The sequence below is a fragment of the Diospyros lotus genome, chromosome 8, assembly GCF_014633365.1.
Source record: "Diospyros lotus cultivar Yz01 chromosome 8, ASM1463336v1, whole genome shotgun sequence".
NCBI lineage: Eukaryota > Viridiplantae > Streptophyta > Magnoliopsida > Ericales > Ebenaceae > Diospyros > Diospyros lotus.
Genome location: NC_068345.1, coordinates 11,904,851 through 11,925,466, shown reverse-complemented (window position 1 = coordinate 11,925,466; position 20,616 = coordinate 11,904,851). Strand labels below are relative to the sequence as shown.

The 20,616-nt window shown below is 39.9% G+C and overlaps 1 protein-coding gene across 4 annotated transcripts in view; it reads left to right on the top strand.

Annotated features, from left to right (window-relative positions):
• The window catches only part of LOC127807345 (putative methyltransferase At1g22800, mitochondrial), an 81,748-nt gene that overhangs the window by 49,074 nt on the left and 12,058 nt on the right, over positions 1-20,616 (top strand). For all 4 annotated transcript variants that reach the window (XR_008024642.1, XM_052345089.1, XM_052345087.1 and 1 more), the window contains exon 8: positions 3,333-3,420. Coding sequence is in view for 3 of the 4 variants with exons in the window: in XM_052345089.1 (XP_052201049.1) it covers positions 3,333-3,420 (88 nt within the window). In the remaining variant the exon portion in view is untranslated. The remainder of the gene's footprint in view (positions 1-3,332; positions 3,421-20,616) is intronic.

Genomic DNA, 20,616 nt, shown 5'->3' with positions numbered 1-20,616 from the left:
GACTACAACTTCCCCAGGGAACCCACATTCACCTAGTCTTCCACGTCTCCTTATTGAAGAAATCAGCTGGGGCTGAGCCGGTGAATCCCGCGTTGCCCACCAATCCAAAAGAGAAGGAGATTTTGAAGAAGCCTAAGGCCATTCTAGACAAAAGAGTTATCTACCGCCAAGGAGTACCCCTCATCCAGGTGTTGGTAAAGTGGCAACACGGAGAACAAGAAAGCAACACGTGGGAGTACCTACCAAGTCTTCTCTAGCAGTTTCCCACGGCTGCCAGCCTACTTAGCATTTCTTGAGGACAAGAAATAATTTAAGGGGGAGGGAATTGTCACACACGGGCGATATTCTTCCTGATTTTCTTTCATTTGCATTATGTTATTGCTTGTTTTAGATTCTGTTACTGCTATTGTTTTAATTTCTAGCTGTAATAGTTTGTTAGAGAGAATATTCCAAAAGAAGCCCATGTGTAAGGGCTAGAATAGGACAAAATGGTTGTTATAACTGTTTAGGGAAGGAATCCTCTGGGCTACGTCCATGTGCAGAGGCCTATATATCCTTCTTAGACCCTTGGGTCCGTTAACGAGAATATCAACAGAATTCTGGTTTCTCTCTTTCTCTCTACATTCTGCTGTTCTCCCTTGCTATTTCTCTCTTTCTTTCTCTCTTCCCCACTTCACTACTGCTATCGTTGATTAGCTCTAAATCAGCTAGCCAGCCTAAGTCACCAGCCGTGACACTATTTTCATGTTTACGTACATTTGCACCCTTATTGAATCATTGTGACTCTTAAGGCATTTTATTGTGGTTTAGAACTTGCAAGAATTCCAAGGGAAAGTTGGCCTTGGAGGGATAGAAGATGGCAACCTCAAGGTTGCCATTTTTGGCCTATTTTGGTTGTGCTTTTATTATGGATGTATCTCTTATTTTATGACTTGTGTAGTTGACATGTAGATGTTTATCATATTGTAAAAACCCTAAACAATGTGATTGGAAGGGTTGTGAATAGTTGGAAGTGGTTGAAACATAAGAAATTTTGGTCTGGAAGTAGGTCCCTAATTATGCAATCCCTATTAGGGTTTTTATGTTCCAGCCACTTCCAACCGTTCACAACCCTTCCAATTGCATTGTTTAGGTTTTTACAGAATGTTAAACTTCTACAAGTCTATTATACCTAGGGTCATTAGATCCGTTTTCTTGGACAGGAATTCTGCCGCACTTAATCGCACACACCCATGGATTTAAACTTAAGACCAGAATTAATGGAGTCAACAGAAATATTAAATAGAACATAAACAAAATTAAAGGAATAAGAATACACAAACCAAATATCTACAAGAACACCAAGATCATCCTAGTTCAGATTGCGATAAGCAATCCTACATCTAGCCTTAAGAACCCTCCAAGAGCAGCCTTCTTTGATTCAAAAAGAATGATCACAGTACACCAGTGTAGCCCCCCACTGATTACAAGCCTACTCTCAAGATTAGAAAAGCTATTCTAAATCACAGCCTTTCCTCTCTCAAAGCTTTCTTGAGAAACAACTGAATTATGCACGCCTATTGTTTAGCCCTCCTTCTCTATTTATAGAATATTAGGGCGACAATTCCTAGACTATTACAAGATTGAATATTACCGATTTTACCCCCAACTTTACAGCTATTTACAAGTGAGTCCACGGCCTATCTCTACTCTCTAAACTGCGTAATAACCTATATAGAAACACTATTGTCATTGCCATCAATACTCTAGACAAAACTCTAACAAGGTCACTACACAAGCCATAAAATAAGAGCTACATCCATAATAAAAGCATAACCAAAATAGGCTAAAACAAGCCAAAAACGACAACTTTGAGGTTGCCATCTTCTATCTCTCCAAGACCAACTTTCCCTTGGAATTTCTTGCAAGTTCTAAACCACCAAAAAAAAAAAAAAAAAGAAATGCCTTATGAGTTACAATGACTTAGTAAGGGTGCAAATGTATTGTCACGACCCAATTCCAGATAGGCTTGTGATTGGCACTAATCCCTAGGTCAAACTGCCCCACCATGGATTAGTAAGCCTCTTCCCATAACTGCAATTAATTACAAGACTCAAGAAAGTACCAACAAGTGGTGTGAATGAGGAAGTCAAAATAATGTATCGACAACAATGATGTAAATGACATCAACAACCCTCATATTGTAGGGTTCCAATCAGGCTTTCATTATGTCATTCCCTAACATATTGGGAAATTTCCCTGGCAATATGCACTACCATAATTCCTTGGTACACGACGTACCTTCTGGGGTTCTAAGGCCTCCAACCCACTCTAGACAACCCAAAGTACCCAATCCTTGTCCTGATATACTATTTAATTTTTTTAATATTTTATTTATTTTCTTCAATTTCTAACACCAAGTGTTAAGAGTTCTGGTTCCTGAAGTTCAAGCTTTAAATCAGAAATTAGATTTTTTGTCCTTGAATGTACTTTTTTGTTTCTAATGAACCTGTTGGATGCCTATTGTATGTTACATGCAATTTTATATTATTGAGGTGAATATTTAGATTTATTTTGTCAAAAATAAGATTATATAGGTGTATGACTATTTTCATTTTTACTACTTGAAAAATGTTTCATTTATTCATTTAGGGGGCTTATACATGTAATTTTTTCTAGCACTTCTCCTTTGTTTTTTCCTAAGATCTGTGGTGTGGTGCTTTATCCTCTTCCTTCTTAGTGGTAAGAGAACATCCCCATGTTATCCGAGGAATCTTGAATAATTTTTTCCTTGTTGGGCAGAAACACCTCCTTTTGTTTCTGGTAATTGAAGGTCAGATAAATCTGGGCAACTGGCTGTTATCTATAACTTTTATCTCCTTTTCTCATTTTTTTTTAATTTTTCATACTAATATTGTTCATCTTCTGTAATTTTTAGCTTTGCTTGCAAAATGTACCTTCTTATCATTCAGTTTCTAGTCTCCAGTTGCATTATTTATTGTTTGATTTTCTTCATCTGTGTTGCTTGTTTTTCTGGCACTCAATCTTTCAGATTTATAATCTGACTACTATAGTGGGGGGAAATAACATAAAAATCTAATACTATGTAACTGCTTTCCTTAAGCCCTTTTTTCTGTGGCCTCTCTTTCCCTCCAACACTTGTTTACTGCAGTTATATTGTTATAGTTTTTCTCTTCCCTTGTTTTCTCATGTGATAGTAAATTCCTTACCTGTTATAGAGAATTCATATTGTTTTGTAGTTGAGATCTTTTAATAGTGGCCCTGTTTACTCATCTTATATGCTAGTGGTAGTATTTTTTATTTTGAGCTTACTTTCTGGTTTTCTTATCTAGGTGCGGGATGCAGGCAATCTTTTGACTAGAGCAGGTTTCACTCTTCCAGGTGTTGATGTTGATGAATACATTGTCAAGTACAAAAGTGGTGAGCTTTCGAAAACATATTTTGTTTAGTACTCTCTTAAAATCTGAAAGTTATATTTTGGTGTTAGAAGACAGTATTGTGCATGTGACCTAACCAATATATATGAATGACCAAAGTGTAAGAACCATGGATTTGAACCTGGATATAGTCGTAACATGGTGGGTCATGGTGACAAGAAGTGCCTATTTAGATAGATGTGAAAGTAATTAAATGTTATCTATTTTTGTTTGATATATATATATATATTACATGAAATATGAGTAAATTTTCTTGAATTGCAAATGAAATTGAAATAGCTTAAAAAGAGTGCTTGAGTACTTAGAAGCCTTAGGTGATCACAAGAAAATAGGGAGGTTTAGGTGCTTGGTTTTGAACATTGAAACATCTAAAGGAGGGATTAGTAGGTATCAATTTCTAGTCACTCTATTTTCAATATTTAATACCCGCTCCCCCTCATCTCCACACCACAAATATGCAATAACACATAACATGGTCTTGTTGAAGTGATAAACAATGTTCTAAAATGCGCTAGGCGCTAGACTGGGGTCTAGTGCCTAGGACACCTAGGTGGACCTAGGCGGACTGCTTTTTTTTTTTTATGTTATTTTTAGATAAATCAAAGTTAAAGACAAGTGAAACTTATATATATATATATATATAAACGGTGCCTAGGCGTTGTTTTGTGCTTTGGCTGCCTAGACCCGATTAATTGGGCCCGACGCCTAGGATGCCGACTTGCATGTATTTGCGGCGGCAAGGGTCCGCCTAACACCTAGGCGGCCGCCTAGGCCGCATTTTAGAACACTGGTGATAAACATTGCCATGCATGCATTTAAAGGATGCTTGTTTTCAAACAAGTAGAACATTAATAATACAATGCATGGAGATATTTCTGAATATGTTTTAGCTTGTGTCTAATGAAAATAGGCATCATACACTTCTTGAAAATAGGGACATTGGAACATCCTAGTCTACTAAGTCGTATCTTGATAAGCTAGCAAAGTTGTGGCCACCCACACCACAGGATCTACTTAGACATGAAGCCCACACATGCTCTTTTCACCTTTTGTGGATATCTAGTGGGTATTTATTGTTTTCTTGAGCTTGGAGGTTAGGATCCATTTTGTGCTTTGTCATGACCCTAGGGTTTCAACATAGAATTAGGGCCAATTTTATGAAGAATTAAAGGAGAATTGGAGAAAGGGAGGGAAAAATAGAAGAGAAGAGAGAATTAGAGAGGGGGGGGGGGGGGAAGATGGGAAGAGAAGTTGAGGGAAAGAGGAGATAGACCCGAGAGGGAGAGAGAGTTTGAGAGGGTAGAATCAGTGTTTGAATTGATATTTTCTGGATAACCCCAACTACAGCAGCCTAGTAGCTTTATATAACTACTACAACAGCTCAACAAATTACAAGATAACTACCCAACCACCAAACTGCCCCACAATCGTTTAAGCCCTAGCTAATAGTCTACTGTTATTTGTTACAGCTGTAACTAACAACTTAATCCCACGGTTACAACCCCTTAACCACCCTAACCATATTGTAGGGTCTTGACAATTACCCCCCCAGTCTAGAACTTTCTTGTCCTCAAGAAAGCGAGAGTAGGTTGGCTGATTGCGGAAATTGCTGCAACAAGTCGGCTCTTAAAGATGGAGTAGTAGTGTAGTAAACAGCTTCGGGACCTACAGCCTCCCAATCTTAGCTCTTTTCCTTTTTTTCCACAGCTTGATTGGAGTAAGCTTGAAAAACTTCTGTAAGCCCACCAGGGATGATGTAATAAACTTTGCTTTCTTTGCCACTCCGCCTAACAGTTTCTTATTTCCCTCCTGGAAGCTCTTACTAGGCACATCATTAGTCTTGACAATTGCAACTGGTTCCTTCATCTCACTACCTATCCATTGTTCATTGCAAAAGGCCGAATCAATTTCAACTTTAGAAAATCCAATTTTTTTTATCCTCGTCTTTGAAAGTTCTCCATTATCTATTTTCAATTTGGAAATCGATTAGTTGAATTAGTCACCTCTTGATCCAAACTTCTGATAATATCATCTCGAATATCCTCTTCATGAACTTCTTTTTCAAAGGAATCAGATTGCTCCTTTGCTGCCATGGTTGGCACAATTGATCCCCTTCTACCTGATCGCTCATTTCCGAGTTCCTCTGCTGCCATGGTTTCTACTTCCAAGCTCGCAGTTCTTGGTCCTGTTCCATGCCTGGACATGACCAGTTCTGAGCGTTCTCTTGGAGGAAATTCGACCAATAACCTCATTGAATTATACCCCATGAACATGAGTATAAAGCTCTGGATTTGGTCCTTCAATTCTTGAAATTGTCTAGAAAATTCCTCCCATAGGTTCGCCATCCCATGATCCAACTTGCGATCAGTTGTCTGCTCTATCTTCCGTTCAATCACACCATCGATGGCCACTATCTTCCCTTGGATGTCAGCTACCACTGCACTTGCTGAATTTGAAGCTCCATCTGCTTCAAACTTGTGTCGTCTGCCATCGCCCTGAACCGAATTATCCACCCTCGGCCAAGACTTGGATTGCTGGCACCCCTTCGACAATTTGCACACCTGACCTACTGTTACCCTTCAACTTTTTGGAACTTGAATTTCTGGGCACCCTTTCTACTATTTGCACACCCAACACCTATTGTCTCCCTTCAATTTTCTCGAACACTATTCGTTTGGCCTTCTCCGTCGACTCCAAGATCATTGTTGTTCTTGCTTGCCTAACAGCACCGAGTCACCTGCACCTCCTTGTTCGCCTCCAAGATTCATTCTTGGACCTCGTCCCATTCTTGGGTCAATTGATTTCCGCCGATGAAGTTTTGGGTTTGCCTCATTCTTCTTGGGTCAGCCTAATTTGTCTCTCGGAACTTTGGCTTGCCTCATCCTTCAGCTCCAGTAAGGGTTGCCACAGTTGTAGCTTGATTCAGCGGAATTTGGTTGATTTCCCAATCGCTCAAGGCTGGAATTATACCCCCAAGTCACTATTTTGATACCACTTGTCATGACCCTAAGGTTTCAACAGAGAATTAGGGCCAATTTTGGGAGGACTTAAAGGAGAATTGGAGAAAGAGAGGGAAAGATAGAAGAGAAGAGAGAGAATTAGAAGGGGAAATATAGGAAGAGAAGCTAAGGGAAAGAGGAGATAGATCTAAGAGGGAGAGGGAGAGTTTGAGAGAGAGTAGAACTAGTGTTTCAATTGATATTTTTTGGATAACCCCAACTACAACAACCTAGTAGCTTTATATAGCTACTACAACAGCTCAACAGGTTACAAGATAACTACCCAACCACCTAATTGCCCCACAACCGTTTAACCCCTAGCTAATGGCCTACTATTATTTGTTATAACAGTAACTAACAACCTAATCCCACTGTTACAACCCCCTAACCACCCTAACCATACTGACCGTAGGGCCCTGACATGTGTCTTAGTGGTTGTGTGCCTCCCTTGTAGGTTTTTCCTCCTTTTAACACTTAGTTTTTATTCACTTCTCCCTTAGTTGACCCGAACAAACAACCTTCACAGGGGATAAAGTTAACCTGCCATGGTTGACAATTGATTGTGACTCACCCAAAATTGATTTATGAAGAGGGGTTGACAGCACACGAGCCTCAGTGAACCCTACAATTGATTGCCTTTCCTCATAGTGAGCTCCACAACCAACTGTTGCCCCACTAGCTGACCTTTTAGGCATTCTGGGGCCTCACAGTCAATTGGTCCCTTGGCTATGTTTCCCCTCCCATGTTTAGCCAATCTCTCAATTGAATCTAGCTTGATCTAAGTATCCTGTGATCTAGTTCAACTCATTCCATGCTTGAAATTTAACTAAATCTTCAAGTCTAATAAGTTAAATCATGCTAAATGTCATGTCATATATATACCAAAAATGGGCTTACACACAAGGATTTCATCTTAAATCATCATTGTACATGAAGTTCCTCAAAAGTTATATAACATGCTTGACATCAAAATCTCGCAAAACGTGATAATTTCAAAATGAGACATTATCATGGCATTATATATAAGCAAGTCTCTAAGCTTCCTTGAGTGTTCTTCCCCTCTCCTACAGCCCCATCACATACTTGCTATGAAATGTAGGAATGCTTACTTGCATGAGTGGGTGGTTAATAAGAACATGATAGGTTATGCAACAGGTAACAATGCAACACTCATGTCATGGTGGCAGCCTCATTTTCCATGGAAATCACATTTTCTGTGGAAAGGCTATAAGTGTTATCATCCTCCTACTAAGAAGTTTTTTGTCTCGATTGATGTTAGTATTGTGGAAGATGCTTCCTACTTTGATCATCCTTATCTTAAGGGGGAGGTTGCCTTCTTGGAATACAAGGGCATGGATATGTTTCTTTTGGACCTTCCTTCTTCTTCTTCTTTCCCTCCTATGGTCTTTATCTTAGAGGACTAACAGAACATGATATAAGGGAAGAAAGTTCTTCCATCCTCCTATCCACTACAGATGTTCAAGGAGAAAAGCACTTGTTTCTTCCCCTATGCAGGCTATACCATCTGAACCAAATCCTAAACTTGGTATTTCTACTCCTGAACCTGAATCAACCATTAAACCTACGACTGATCCTGACTTGGGTGACTGTGAACAGCCTGATCTCAAAAACCTGGATCTTCCCATTGCCATCAAGAAGGGAACAAGGACCTGTACCAAACACCCTGGACATTTGTTCATGTCCCATTCAAATCTATCTCCCAATCACAGAGCTTCTCTCACCAGCCTCCACACAATTCCAATACCAAAGACATTTTCCGAAGCAATAGGCAATGAGAACTGGAAGAATGCCATGGAGGTAAGGATGGTAGCCCTGGAGAAAAATCTGATAAGTCTCAAATCTAAGACTTAGGTCAATTATGAAATTATAGGAACATAAAGAGTAATTTGTATAGAGGGAGAGAATTTTAAAGAATGAGGGAGAATTGAGAGAGGAAAAGAGAGGGAAAGAAGTTTGGAGGGAAAGAATTTGTGTATTTTCTCACATAATTCCCATCCTTTTACACCTAGTCCCTTTTATAGGCGCCTCTTTAGTTGTAACTTTCTAACCGAAAGAGTACAAGGTTGCCTAAGCCTCAATCGCTAATTACAATAGCTTTTATTTAATAGCACCAATTACAATTATACCCCCTTAGGGTTGTGACATTTTCCCCTCTCCTTGAAAACTTTATTGTCCCCAAGAAAGGACAGAAGATGAACTGTTCGCTGAAATTGTTTTAGTAAGTCCAATAAATATTCCCAGGTTGTGTTATCTGGGTGTAAGTGACTCCATTGGACCAATACTTTTGTTGGGGGAATAGTATCCTTATATGTGACCCTCCTGTCCACAATGGCTCGAGGCTCCACTACTACTTCAATGTCTTCATCCACAAGAGGAAGGCTTGGACTGATAGTGGCCCCCGATTCCACTGCTTTCTTAAGCAATGATACATGGAACATCGGGTGGGTTGGTACCTCGTCTAGTAACTGCAATTTGTAGGCCACTTTTCCCACTTTAGTAATTATAGGAAATGGCCCAAAGTACTTAGGGCTTAGTTTAGACCCTGTCACTTCTTGAGATAGACCTTGTCCCCTTCATTGAAGACCCTGTCACTTCTTTTCTTGTTCGCAACTTGTTTCATTCGGTTTTGGGTTGTAATGAGTTCCTTCTTTAGTAACCGTAGAACCTCTTGGCATTGTTGTAAGTATTTGTCAAGCTCTCAGATTGTGGGTTGGATAATTGAGGGAATTTTGATTGAATTCCGAGAAAGAAATGAATGTAGGAAGATAAATAGAATGAGGGAGGAAAAAAGAGAGAATGAGAGGGAATGATAGAGAGAACGAGAGAGAGAGAGAGACAGAAATGAGAGAAAGACCTGTATTATTCTCCAATGATACTTCCTCATACTGCTGTAGGTCTCTTTATAGAGCCTCCAGCAACCATAACAACATTCTAACAATATAACAGGTAACTAACATAATAGCCAAAACAGTAAGCTAATTCCCTAACCAACTAATGGCACATACAAGTAGTTATTAGCGACCATTTATTGATTCACCCCTAGGGTCGTGACAGTATTCCTCAATTGTTGCCACTATTGTGAGGGTATCTATCAAGGCCAGTAGGAGGGGGGCTTTGTGCTCGAATAATGCCTCAAATGGGGCCCTTTTTATAGCACTATGGTAGCTTGAATTGTACCACCACTATGACAACGATAGCCACCTATTCCAACTCTTGGGTTTGCTAAAACACATACATTGTAGGTAAGCTTCTAGGCATTGATTAACCCTTTCAGTTTGTCCATTAGTCTAGGGGTGGTAGGCCGTGGACATGTGCAGCCAACTCCTAGACTTTTGAACAATTCTCATCATAAATGACTTGAAAAGACTTTGTCCCTATCGAATACTATTGATTTTGGAACCCCATGAATCCTGACCATTAAGTTCACAAACTATCTGGCAATCTCCTAAGTCGTGTAGTGATGAGTGAGGGTTATACAATGTGTGAATTTAGTCAACCATAACCACCATAATCACATCCTTACCTTCTGACTTAGGAAGCCCTTCTATGAAATCCGTTGATATTCCTTCCCAAGCTTGCTTTGGGATAGCAAGGGGTTGGAGTAAACCTGGGAGTGCCACGTGCTCAAGCTTGCAACACTGACAAGTGGTACAAGCTAGCACAAACTCTACCACCTCCTTTTTTAGATATAGCCAAAAGAACAACTACCTTACTCTGTAATAAGTGGTCTTGATTCCCGAATGTCTTGCTAAGGGAGAGTCATGAAGGGACTCCAAGATTTTGTTCTTCAAAAGCTTGTCATTCCCCACCACTATTCTTCCTCGAAATCTGATGAGCCCATTGGAAAATGTGTAACCTTGATTCTCAGTTGGCCTGACAGCTAGTTGCCCTTGTAACTCCTTAAGCCAATCAGTATGCTCATAGCTATCAATTATCTCCTTCACCCAATCTGGTATGATAGCTGTAATGGCTTGACAACTCCCTTCTCCTTTGCTGGACAACGCATCAGCTACCTGATTCCCCCTCCCTAGTCTTATTGTATAGTTTAGTATAGGCCAAATAGCTTGGAAACCCCTTTCCTTTGCAATTGGGTGTGCAGCCTTTGCTGTAGCAAAAACCTCAAACTCTCATGATCCGTTTTTATAATGAAATGACTGCTTTCCAAGTAATGCCTCCATTTGTCTACTGCCTCCAACACTGCAAGCAACTCTTTGTCGTACACACTCAATCCCAAGTGCTTTGGGGCAAGGGCTTGACTAATATATGCCATGGGTCTCCCCTCCTGCATGAGCATTGCTCCCACCCCAATATCACATCCATTGGTCTCCACCACAAATGTTTTTGAAAAACCAGGTAGGGGTAGGACTGAGGCTTGTGCCATGGCCTTTTTTAGTGTTAAAAAGGCTGCCTCTGCCTTAGGGTTCCATTGGAATTCGTCTCTCTTCAACAACTCTGTCAATGGTTTGCTGATGATCCCATAATGTTGAATGAATCTCCAGTAGTACTCGGTTAACCCCAAGAACCCTCTTAACTCCTTAACTGTAGTAGGTCTCGACCATTCTGTCATAGCCAATATCTTCTTTGGGTCTGTACTAACCCCCTCTCCTGAAATCACATTCCCTAAATACTCTACTTCTCCTTTTGCAAATATGCATTTGGACAGCTTAACAAACAATTGATTGGATTTAAGAATCTCAAAAGATGTATTTAGGTGGGTGATGTGTTGTTCAAAGTTTGGGTTATAAATGAGTATGTCACCAAAGAAAACTAGTATAAATTTCAGTGGCGGAGCCACATGTTAGCCAGCTGGGGCCTTGGCCCCAGCTGGTTTTTTTATTTTTTCAATTTTTTATATATATTAGTATGAATAATTATAATTTTTATAATTTGGCCAGGGCTAAAATTAGCCCTTGGCCCGAACTAAAATTCTTCCTTAGCTCCACCACTGATAAATTTTCTCAAGTAAGGTGCAAATAGTTGGATCATCGAAGCTTGGAAAGTGGCTGGGGTGTTGGTGAGCCCAAAAGGCATGACAAGATGGTGAGTGCGGAAAGCTGTTTTGGGGAGTGCCGGTAGGATTCATTCTAATTTGGTGATATCTTGACCGCAGGTCTAGTTTAAGAAAGTTGGTTTCTCCATTGACTTCATCCATCAAGTCTTCTATTATGGGGATAGAGAATTTGTTCTTGATGGTAATGTTGATAAGTTGGCAGTAATCTACGCAGAATCTCCATGTACCATCATTTTTCTTGACAAGTAGGATAAGTAAAGTAAAAGGGCTTCAGCTCGGTTGTATAATTGAGGTGGTTAACATTTGTTTGACTTGTTTTTCAATCTCGGTCTTTTGTATAGGGGAATACCGTTAGGATTTGATATTTACTAGTTTTGAATTTGGTTTGAGATGAATGAAATGGTCTAGGGTTCAGGTAGGGGGTAGGGACATGGGCTCAACAAAGAGATCCTTAAATTTAGTCAAGAGTAACTATAAAGCGTTAGAATGTGTTACCTCCAAGAGGAGCTGCGTAGGGGTTGTCTTCTCCTTCTTCTTGTGCCTCTCATCTATGCATTCCTCCTCTTCTATCTCTGTAGCTTGAATAGAGAACATTTGAGAGATTTGTCCCTTCTTCTTCAATTGCTTTTATAACTTATTACCCGAAATCAAGTTACATTTCCCTGTTTCAAGGCTGCCCACCAAGGTCAATTTCTTACCCTCAATGTCCCCTGTAACTTTCAATTTTTTAAAATCAAATGTTAGGGGACTAATTGTCCTCATCCAATCAACTCTTAGAACGATATCACATACTCCTAACTCCAATACCCTCAAATCCATTGTGAATTCTTGCCCTTCCATCATCCACTTGAAATTAGCACACTTATAGTTACTATACATTTTGTTCCCATTCGCCACCGTTACTGATAGAGATGTAGTAGCTGTCATCTTGCACTTAAGCTTGATGGCAGTGGCTTCATTCAAGAAACTATGAGTGCTACCACTATTTATCTACCATTAGCCTCTTCTTCCCTAATTGTCCTTTCACCTTAATAATCTTCCCAGTAGGACCCCCATTCAAGGCATGGAAGGAAATTTCTCCTACCTCGTCTTCTAATTTTGCTCCTTCTATGTTGTCAGCTTCTTCTCCAGTAATTTCTTCATATTCTCCTTCCTTTCCTTCATCCACACCTTCCATCTTCAACAATTGCCTCTTACATTGGTATTCAGGGCTATAGCAGTCACCACACTAATAACATAGCCCCAATTGCCTTCGATGTTCCATTATGGTGCCCTTGGCCAGATTAGTGCCCACCTTAGGAGGCCCTGTGGACTCCCAATAACTATTCCCTTTGGACTTCCTCCCGCTATCTAGTTCGAATTGTAATTTGTCTCAAGCAACACTTTGTTTTTCCTAGAGATAACCTCTAAGGTAAGCTCCTGTAATCGAGCTTTCTTAGCTACCTGCCTCACCGTAGTAGGCATCATCATTTTCACCATCGATCTGAGCTCATCCTTAAGGCCACTAATAAAGCTCAACACAAAATACTGCTCAATTAGGGCTGGTTGTGCATTCCACATCAAGGCTCTCTACTCTTCAAATCTATCCTAATAATCTGTTATTGTCCTTTCTTGCCTTAGTTTATTAAATTCCTCAATTACATCATACATGTTTCTTTCTTCAAAACGTCCACATAACCCCTCAGCAAAATCATCCCATGCACCCTCTATTTCTTTAGTTTTTATCCGCACTTGGTACCACGAGTAGGCCATATCATTGAGATAGGTCACTGCCAAATTGACTCTTTGTCCTTCCACCACATTATAGAATTGGAAGAACCTCTCACATAGGTGGATCCACCACCTAGGCTTGGATCCGTCGAACAAAGGTATCTCCAAATGAAGCATCAGTGCGTGATTAGGAGTATGGGGACTTAATCCTCTTACCTACTCTCCTGGATCTCCTTCTGTCAATTCATTCATCTCCACAACTCCCGCAAGGCTCGCAGAATTCCATGGCCAAAATTACTTTGATTCGTGACTGTTCAGGGAGGAAATTCAGGTGATAGCCTGAATTGAGGCAAGGAGGACAGCATATTGAATATGCTATTGATCCTCTACACATATTGCTCTATAGTTTCTCGGTGTTTCTTCGATTCTTGGTGCATACCTTCCCTAGATGCCACCAAGTCCTTTCTTCCATGAGTCACTGCCTCATGCGTTTGATTCATCCCAAACTCCAATACTTCCATTCTTGTTTGTAGTGTTCTAAAATGCGCTAGGCGCTAGTCGGGGACTAGAAAAACTGTTTTTTTTTTTTTTATATAACATTTTGATGTTATTTTTAAGTAAATTAAAGTTGAAACAAGTAAAATATTGAAATTAAGGTTGAGAAAATAAATTGTTGTTTGTCAAGAGCCAACAACAGCAAGAAGCAGTAACAAGAAGTTGTTATAAATATTAAATAACATTAACAAATATTAAAATATAAATAACATTTAACTTGTTTGCTACAAATATTAAAATATTTAAAACATAAATAAATATTCAAACAACAAATTCACACATTAACAAATATTAACATAAATAACAAAAAGAAAAGAAGCAACAGCAAGTAGCAGCAATGCTTGTTGCTTGCTTATTGCTTACCGCAGGGTGAGGAGTGAGGAAGACGAGAGAGAGAGAGCTGGAAAGCAGAGTGGATTGAAGGTCGGCGGCGTGAGACAAGAAGGCTAACAGAAATGGAAAGCAGCGACGGCGACTCCACAAGAGACGGCAGTAGTGTGCGGCAGGAGAGGTTGAGACAGAAAGGGAAAGCGGCGATGGTGCGCGAGAGAGATAAGAGGTAAGGGGAAACAAAAACCCTAATCGACCAGGCGGTTCAAGCGGTTAGGCGACTGCCTTGGCCGACTAGGCGCCGCCCGGTACCGATTAGCCGGGCTGACGCCTAAGGGGACCGATTAGGCCATATTCGCGGCGGCCAGTGTCTGCCTAGCGCCTCGGCGCCGCCTAGGCGGCTGCCCAGGCCGAGTTTTAGAACACTGCTCGTCTGCAACTGCTTCAAACGAGTTCCTTCTGCCATTGCTTCATCACTGTTTCATCTGTGGAAGAGTTAAATAGTTCAGAGCTGGTAGCTTATTTGTTATTTCTGTTTGATTAACTTAACATGTTTTATTCAACTAAATGTATAGTTGTTATGCGGTGTTGCGCACCTATATAAGGAGAGCAATAGTGTTCGTTTAGTGTGTGTATTTTTTATCTTTGTGATCTGCTTTCAGTAATACAAGTTCTCTTGTTCTTTGATTTGTTTCTTCTTCGTAATTTCTTTCTAACCTAGATCTAAACTTCACATGGTAACAAAGCCATTCTGATCTGTTCCAATGGCCTCCAATTGAATTGTCAGTTTCGCCTCCTCTTCTCCTCCTCGTCAATCCTCTTTGAGTAATTCAATTTCCTTGCAATTAGATTTCTCAGCTGTTACGAAGGCTTTTAGCTACATTCCTCTAAAGTTAGATGCGAGGAACTATATTTTCTAGAAGGCGCAAATTCTTGCCACAATTCGTGCCTTCGATCTTGTTATGTTTTTGAACAAGACGTCTCCTCCTAAGCGTGTGCCTGGTCTTGATGGTGAATCGGTAGTGAATTCAAAATACTTGAGATGGATTTGTTCTGATCAAATGCTTCTTGGCTGGTTATTCTCTACGATCAGTGAAGAAGTGCTCGCTCAGGTGATTCACTTGGAATCATCAGCTGAGGTATGGATTCTGTTAGAGAATTTATATGCAAGGCAAACATTAGCTAAGTCGTTTCAACTTAAGCAGCAGTTAAGGTCTATTAAAAAGGATGGAATGTCTGTCAACAATTACATTCTGAAGATTAAGACTATAGGCCACTCGCTTGCAGCTATAGGAGAATGTTTAAGTGACAATGAGTTGTTATTGGCAATTCTAAATGGCTTAAATTAGGATTTTGATACGGTTGTAAGTCTTGTCACGTATCAGATGGATGATATCGACTTGGAGAAAGTTCAGTATCTACTTTTAATGCATGAACAACGCCTGTCTACTAAGAATCAGTCATTGGCTACTCTAAGCCTTGATCATGTCACTTCTCCTTTACAAGCAAACGTAGCATCATCTTCTTCTGCTTCTGCACAGAATAATGGAGACTCAAGTTTTGCTAGAGGAGGATTCATTCAACGAGGAAATAGTCATGGATTCAGAGGAGGTAGAGGCCATGGTAGAAATTCTAATAGACGAGTTTACTGTCAACTCTGTGGTAAGCCTGGCTACTTTGTAGATCGATGTTATTATCGATTTGATAGAAGTTTTCAAAGGATGCCTAATGGCAGATCACAAGGAGGTCACAGTGGTTATCTTGGTTCTCAATTGGATACTTGAGCCTATATAGCCTCCCTAAATGAATCTAACGAAGCCTACATGAATGACTATGGCTCATCTCAGAGTTCTCACTGTGGTAATTTTTCAAAACCAAATTTATATTCTTCTGACCAATTTGTTTCCTCACCTACTCTTCCAGATCAGTCCTGGTTCGTGGATTTTGGAGCCACGAATCACATTACTTCAAGCTTGAATAACCTGTTCTTACATACGCCTTATCATGGTGCAGATAAGGTTACTATCGGTAATGGTAAGCAACTACCTATAACTCACATTGGCACTAGTTCTTTACAAACCTTATCTCAATCAAATTATGTTTTGTATGTGCCAAACATCCTTTATGTTCCTAGTATGACCAAAAATTTACTCAGTGTGTCTCAGTTTACACGTGAACACAATGTTATTGCCAAGTTTCACTCTAATGTTTGCTTTATTAAGGACAAAACATCCGGACTGGTGCTGCTCCAGGTAAGCCTTAAGGATGGGCTCTATAGGCTGGAACCAGCTTCTAAGTCTACTGGTGATAGCAAGTTGGCTTATTCTCTAGAGTGCTTTTCGACTCCTTCAGTGTCCTGTTTTCATTCTTGTAATAGCAAAAATAAATGTAACAGACAATACTCATTTGATCAGGAGATGTCTGAATTTGTTCATGTAGCTCACACCACACCTAAAACAGATGTTTGTAAACAGTGGCATGATCGTTTGTGTCATCCATCTGTAAATGTGTTACGGTTGGTGTTGAATAAAATTGGCTTGTCTTGTTCTCTCAATGACTTGTCATTTTGTGATGCTTGTAAAGTTGGAAAACCTAGTCAACTTCCATTTTCTAAACATGACATTACTGCTACACCTCTTGAATTGGTTTATGCAGATCTTTGGGGACCAACTCCTGTTTTGTCCACAGAAGGCTTTTGGTACTATGTTATCTTTGTGGATGCCTTTACTCATTATACATGGTTTTATCCTCTCAAATTAAAGTCAGATGCCTTGTCTGTTTTCATGTATTCCACAAGTTTGCTGAAATCCAATATAAAACCAAACTTTGTGCCTTGCAAACTGATAATGGAGGGGAGTTTATGTCTTTCATTCCTTATCTTCAAACTCATGGTATTCGACCTAGATTTACTTGTCTACACACTCACCAACAAAATGGTGTAGTAGAAAGAAAACATTGTCACATTGCTGAAATGGGCCTAACTATGTTGTCTCATGCTAGTTTGCCCTTAAAATTCTAGGTTGAATCATTTTAGACTTCGGTATATCTTATCAATTTGCTTCCCTCCTCATCTATGCAGTTTCAAGTTCCTTTTGAACTATTGTATCATTGTACTCCTAATTACAATTTGCTACAACCGTTTGGTTGCTCTTGTTTTCCTCTTCCCAGGCCATATAATAGACATAAATTTGACTTTCACTATTCTAAGTGTATCTTTCTTGGTTATTGTCAACACCAAGATAGGTATAAATGTCTACATCTCTCGGGCAGAATCTATGTGTCTCGGCATGTGGAATTTAATCCTTCTGAGTTTCCTTTTCTTCAGTTGTTTTCTGGTACTAAGTCTTCTTCTTCAGGGTCCTCCCATAATTCAAGAGGTCTTCCTACAGCTTTTCTACATCCTAATATTTCTTCTTCATCTTCTTTATTTTGTCCCAGAGCAGTCCATTCCCTATCTTCCGATTCGAGAGTGAATCATTCCGTGCAATCTTCTGATTCTTCTGGTTTCTCTCTACCTCCTCCTGGCACTTTACCTCCAATCCAACCTACTGTCCAACCTGGTTTACCTAAGAACAAGCCTATCAAACCTCAACTAGCACCCTCCGTGCATCCTATGATCACCAGACTTCGAGCCAAGACTATTGCCATCTCTAGCCCTCATGCCTTAGTGAGTTCTCGTGAGCCTAGTTCAGTTCGTGAGGCTCTTTTAGATTCAAAGTGGGCTCAGGCTATGGAGGCTGAGTATAAGGCTTTGGAGAAAAATCATACATAGGACTTAGTACCCTTTTCTCGTGACATGAATCTAATTGGGAACAAGTGGGTTTTCTGGATAAAGTATAACTCTGATGGATTCATTCTAAAGCATAAGGCTCGGTTAGTGGCAAAGGGTTTTCTCCAAAACCCGGGTGTTGACTATGGTGAGACCTTCAGTCCGGTAATCAAGGCTCCTACAATTCGTGTATTGTTTTCGTTGGCTGTCCAAAATGGTTGGGACATACAGCAAGTGAATGTGAATAACGCTTTCCTCAATGGTGATTTGGATGAAATAGTGTATATGGTTCAACCAAAGGGATTTGTCAACTCTCGGTTCCCTAATCATGTTTGTCAACTTAGGAAGTCACTTTATGGATTGAAGCAGGCTCCAAGAGCTTGGTATACTAAGCTGAAATCAACTCTATTGTGTTGAGGCTTTGTTAAGTCAGTATCGGATCCGTCCTTGTTCATCAAACGGACTTCTAGCTACGTGACTTTTATGTTATTCTATGTTGATGATATATTAATCACTGGTTCAAGCTCAGTAGCTTTGCGTGATTGCATAGCAGATCTAGATCGTTCCTTTGCTCTAAAAACTCTAGGAACTGTCAATTATTTTTTGGGTTTTGAAGCCTATAGAGATCACACTAGTCTCTATCTTAATCAGTCCAAATATGTTCGTGATTTGTTGGAAAAGGCATCAATGTAGGACTGTAAGCCTTGTAGTACTCTTATGGCTGCTGGTACTTCTCTTACTGATGATGGAGATCTGTTTTCCCAACCTACGTTGTATCGTACTCTAATTGGTTCCTTGCAATATCTTACTTACACTCGGCCTGATATTGCTTTTACAGTAAATAAATTGAGTTAGTTCATGGCTGCTCCTAAGATGCAACATTGGTTGGCTTGTAAAAGGTTGTTGAGGTATATTAAGGGGACTGCTAGTCTGGGTCTCGTTTTCTCTCCCTCAGCTGAAGCTTTGTCCATCATGGTCTACACAGATGCAGACCATGCTGGCTGCAGAGTTACTCGCCGGTCTACTACCGGTTTTTGTGTCTACATTGGTAAGAATCTTGTTGTATAGGGATCAAAGAAGCAATCAGTTGTAGCCCGTTCAGTGGGTGAAGCTGAATACCGAGCTGTTGCCTTGGGAGTAACTGAAATTGTGTGGCTGAAGAATCTACTGCAAGAGCTGGGATATCCTTGTGAAGCTACTCCTATCGTGTGGTGTGACAATCTAGCTACCAAAAGCATGGAAGAAAATCCTGTGTATCATTCAAGGACTAAACACATAGGTGTTGATGTTCATTTTGTAAGGGAGAAAGTAGAAAATGGTGAGGTGGAGATCAGGTATGTTCCTACTGCTGAACAAGTTGCGGATGTTTTCACTAAGGGGCTGCCTAGAGATCGATTTAACTTGCTGTGCACTAAGTTGGGCCTTACAAAGACACCTACAAGAATATTTCAGCAACAGAAGTCCAAATTGAAGGGGAATGTGGAAGAGTTAAATAGTTAGAGCTGGCAGCTTATTTATTATTTATGTTTGATTAAGTTGACATGTTTTATTCAGCTAAATGTATAGCTGTTATGCGGTGTTGCGCGCCTATATAAGGAGAGCAACAGTGTTCGTTTAGTGTGTGTATTTTTGATCTTTGTGATCTGCTTTCAGTAATACAAGTTCTCTTGTTCTTTGATTTGTTTCTTCTTCGTAATTTCTTTCTAACCTAGATCTAAACTTCACATCATCGTCCTTAGTTCTTTGGTTCGATCACACCTTCACCGCTAAGGATCACCATCTCTGATACCAGAATGATAAGTCTCAAATATGAGACTTAGGTCAATTCTGGAATTATAGGAACAAAAAGAGTAATTTGAAGAGAGAGAGAGAGAGAGAAAAAGAGGGGAGGAAGTTTAGAGGGAAAGAATGAGTGTATTTTCTCACATAATTCCCATCCTCTTACACCTAGTCCCTTTAATAGGTGCCTCTTCGGTTGTAACTTTCTAACAGAAAGAGTGCAAGGCTGCCTAAGCCTCAACCACCAAGTACAACAGCTTTTATTTAATAGCACCAATTACAATTGTACCCCCTATACCCCCTTAGGGTCGTGACAAAATCAAACCTAGGAGTTGGTCAAACTACTAAAGAAAAAGAATCCGGTAGGGTGTAAATGGGTGTTCACTGTGAAATATAGATCATATGGATTCTTAGAAAGGTACAAAGCAATGTTGGTTGCTAAGGGATATACTTAGACACATTGAGTGGATTATCTTGAGACTTTTGCCTTGATAGCAAAAACGAACACAATGAGGGTGCTATTGTCCTTGGCTACTAACCTAGGCTAGAATTTGCAACAATTTGATGTCAAAAATGCTTTCTTACATGGGGACTTAGAAGAGAAGATCTATATGGAAGTACCACCTAGGTTTGGACCAAGGACAAATGAAAAAGTGGTATGCAAGTTGAAAAATGTTTTATACGAACTGAAATAGTCATCGAGAGCATGGGTTGGAAGGTTCACCAAAATCATGCTTGGTATGGGATATTAACAAAATCAAGGTGATCATACCTTATTTATACATCCCTCGACCACAGGGGGAGTAATTGCATTATTTGTGTATGTGGATGATATAATAGTAACCAATAATGATATGGAAGGCATGGAATTTTTAAGAGGACGTTTAGTCAAGGATTTGAAATTAAGGAGCTGGACCGATTGAAATATTTTTTGGGTATTGAGGTGGCTCATTCTAAGCAAAGAATCTTTATATTTCGACAAAAATACATATTTGATTTGTTGAC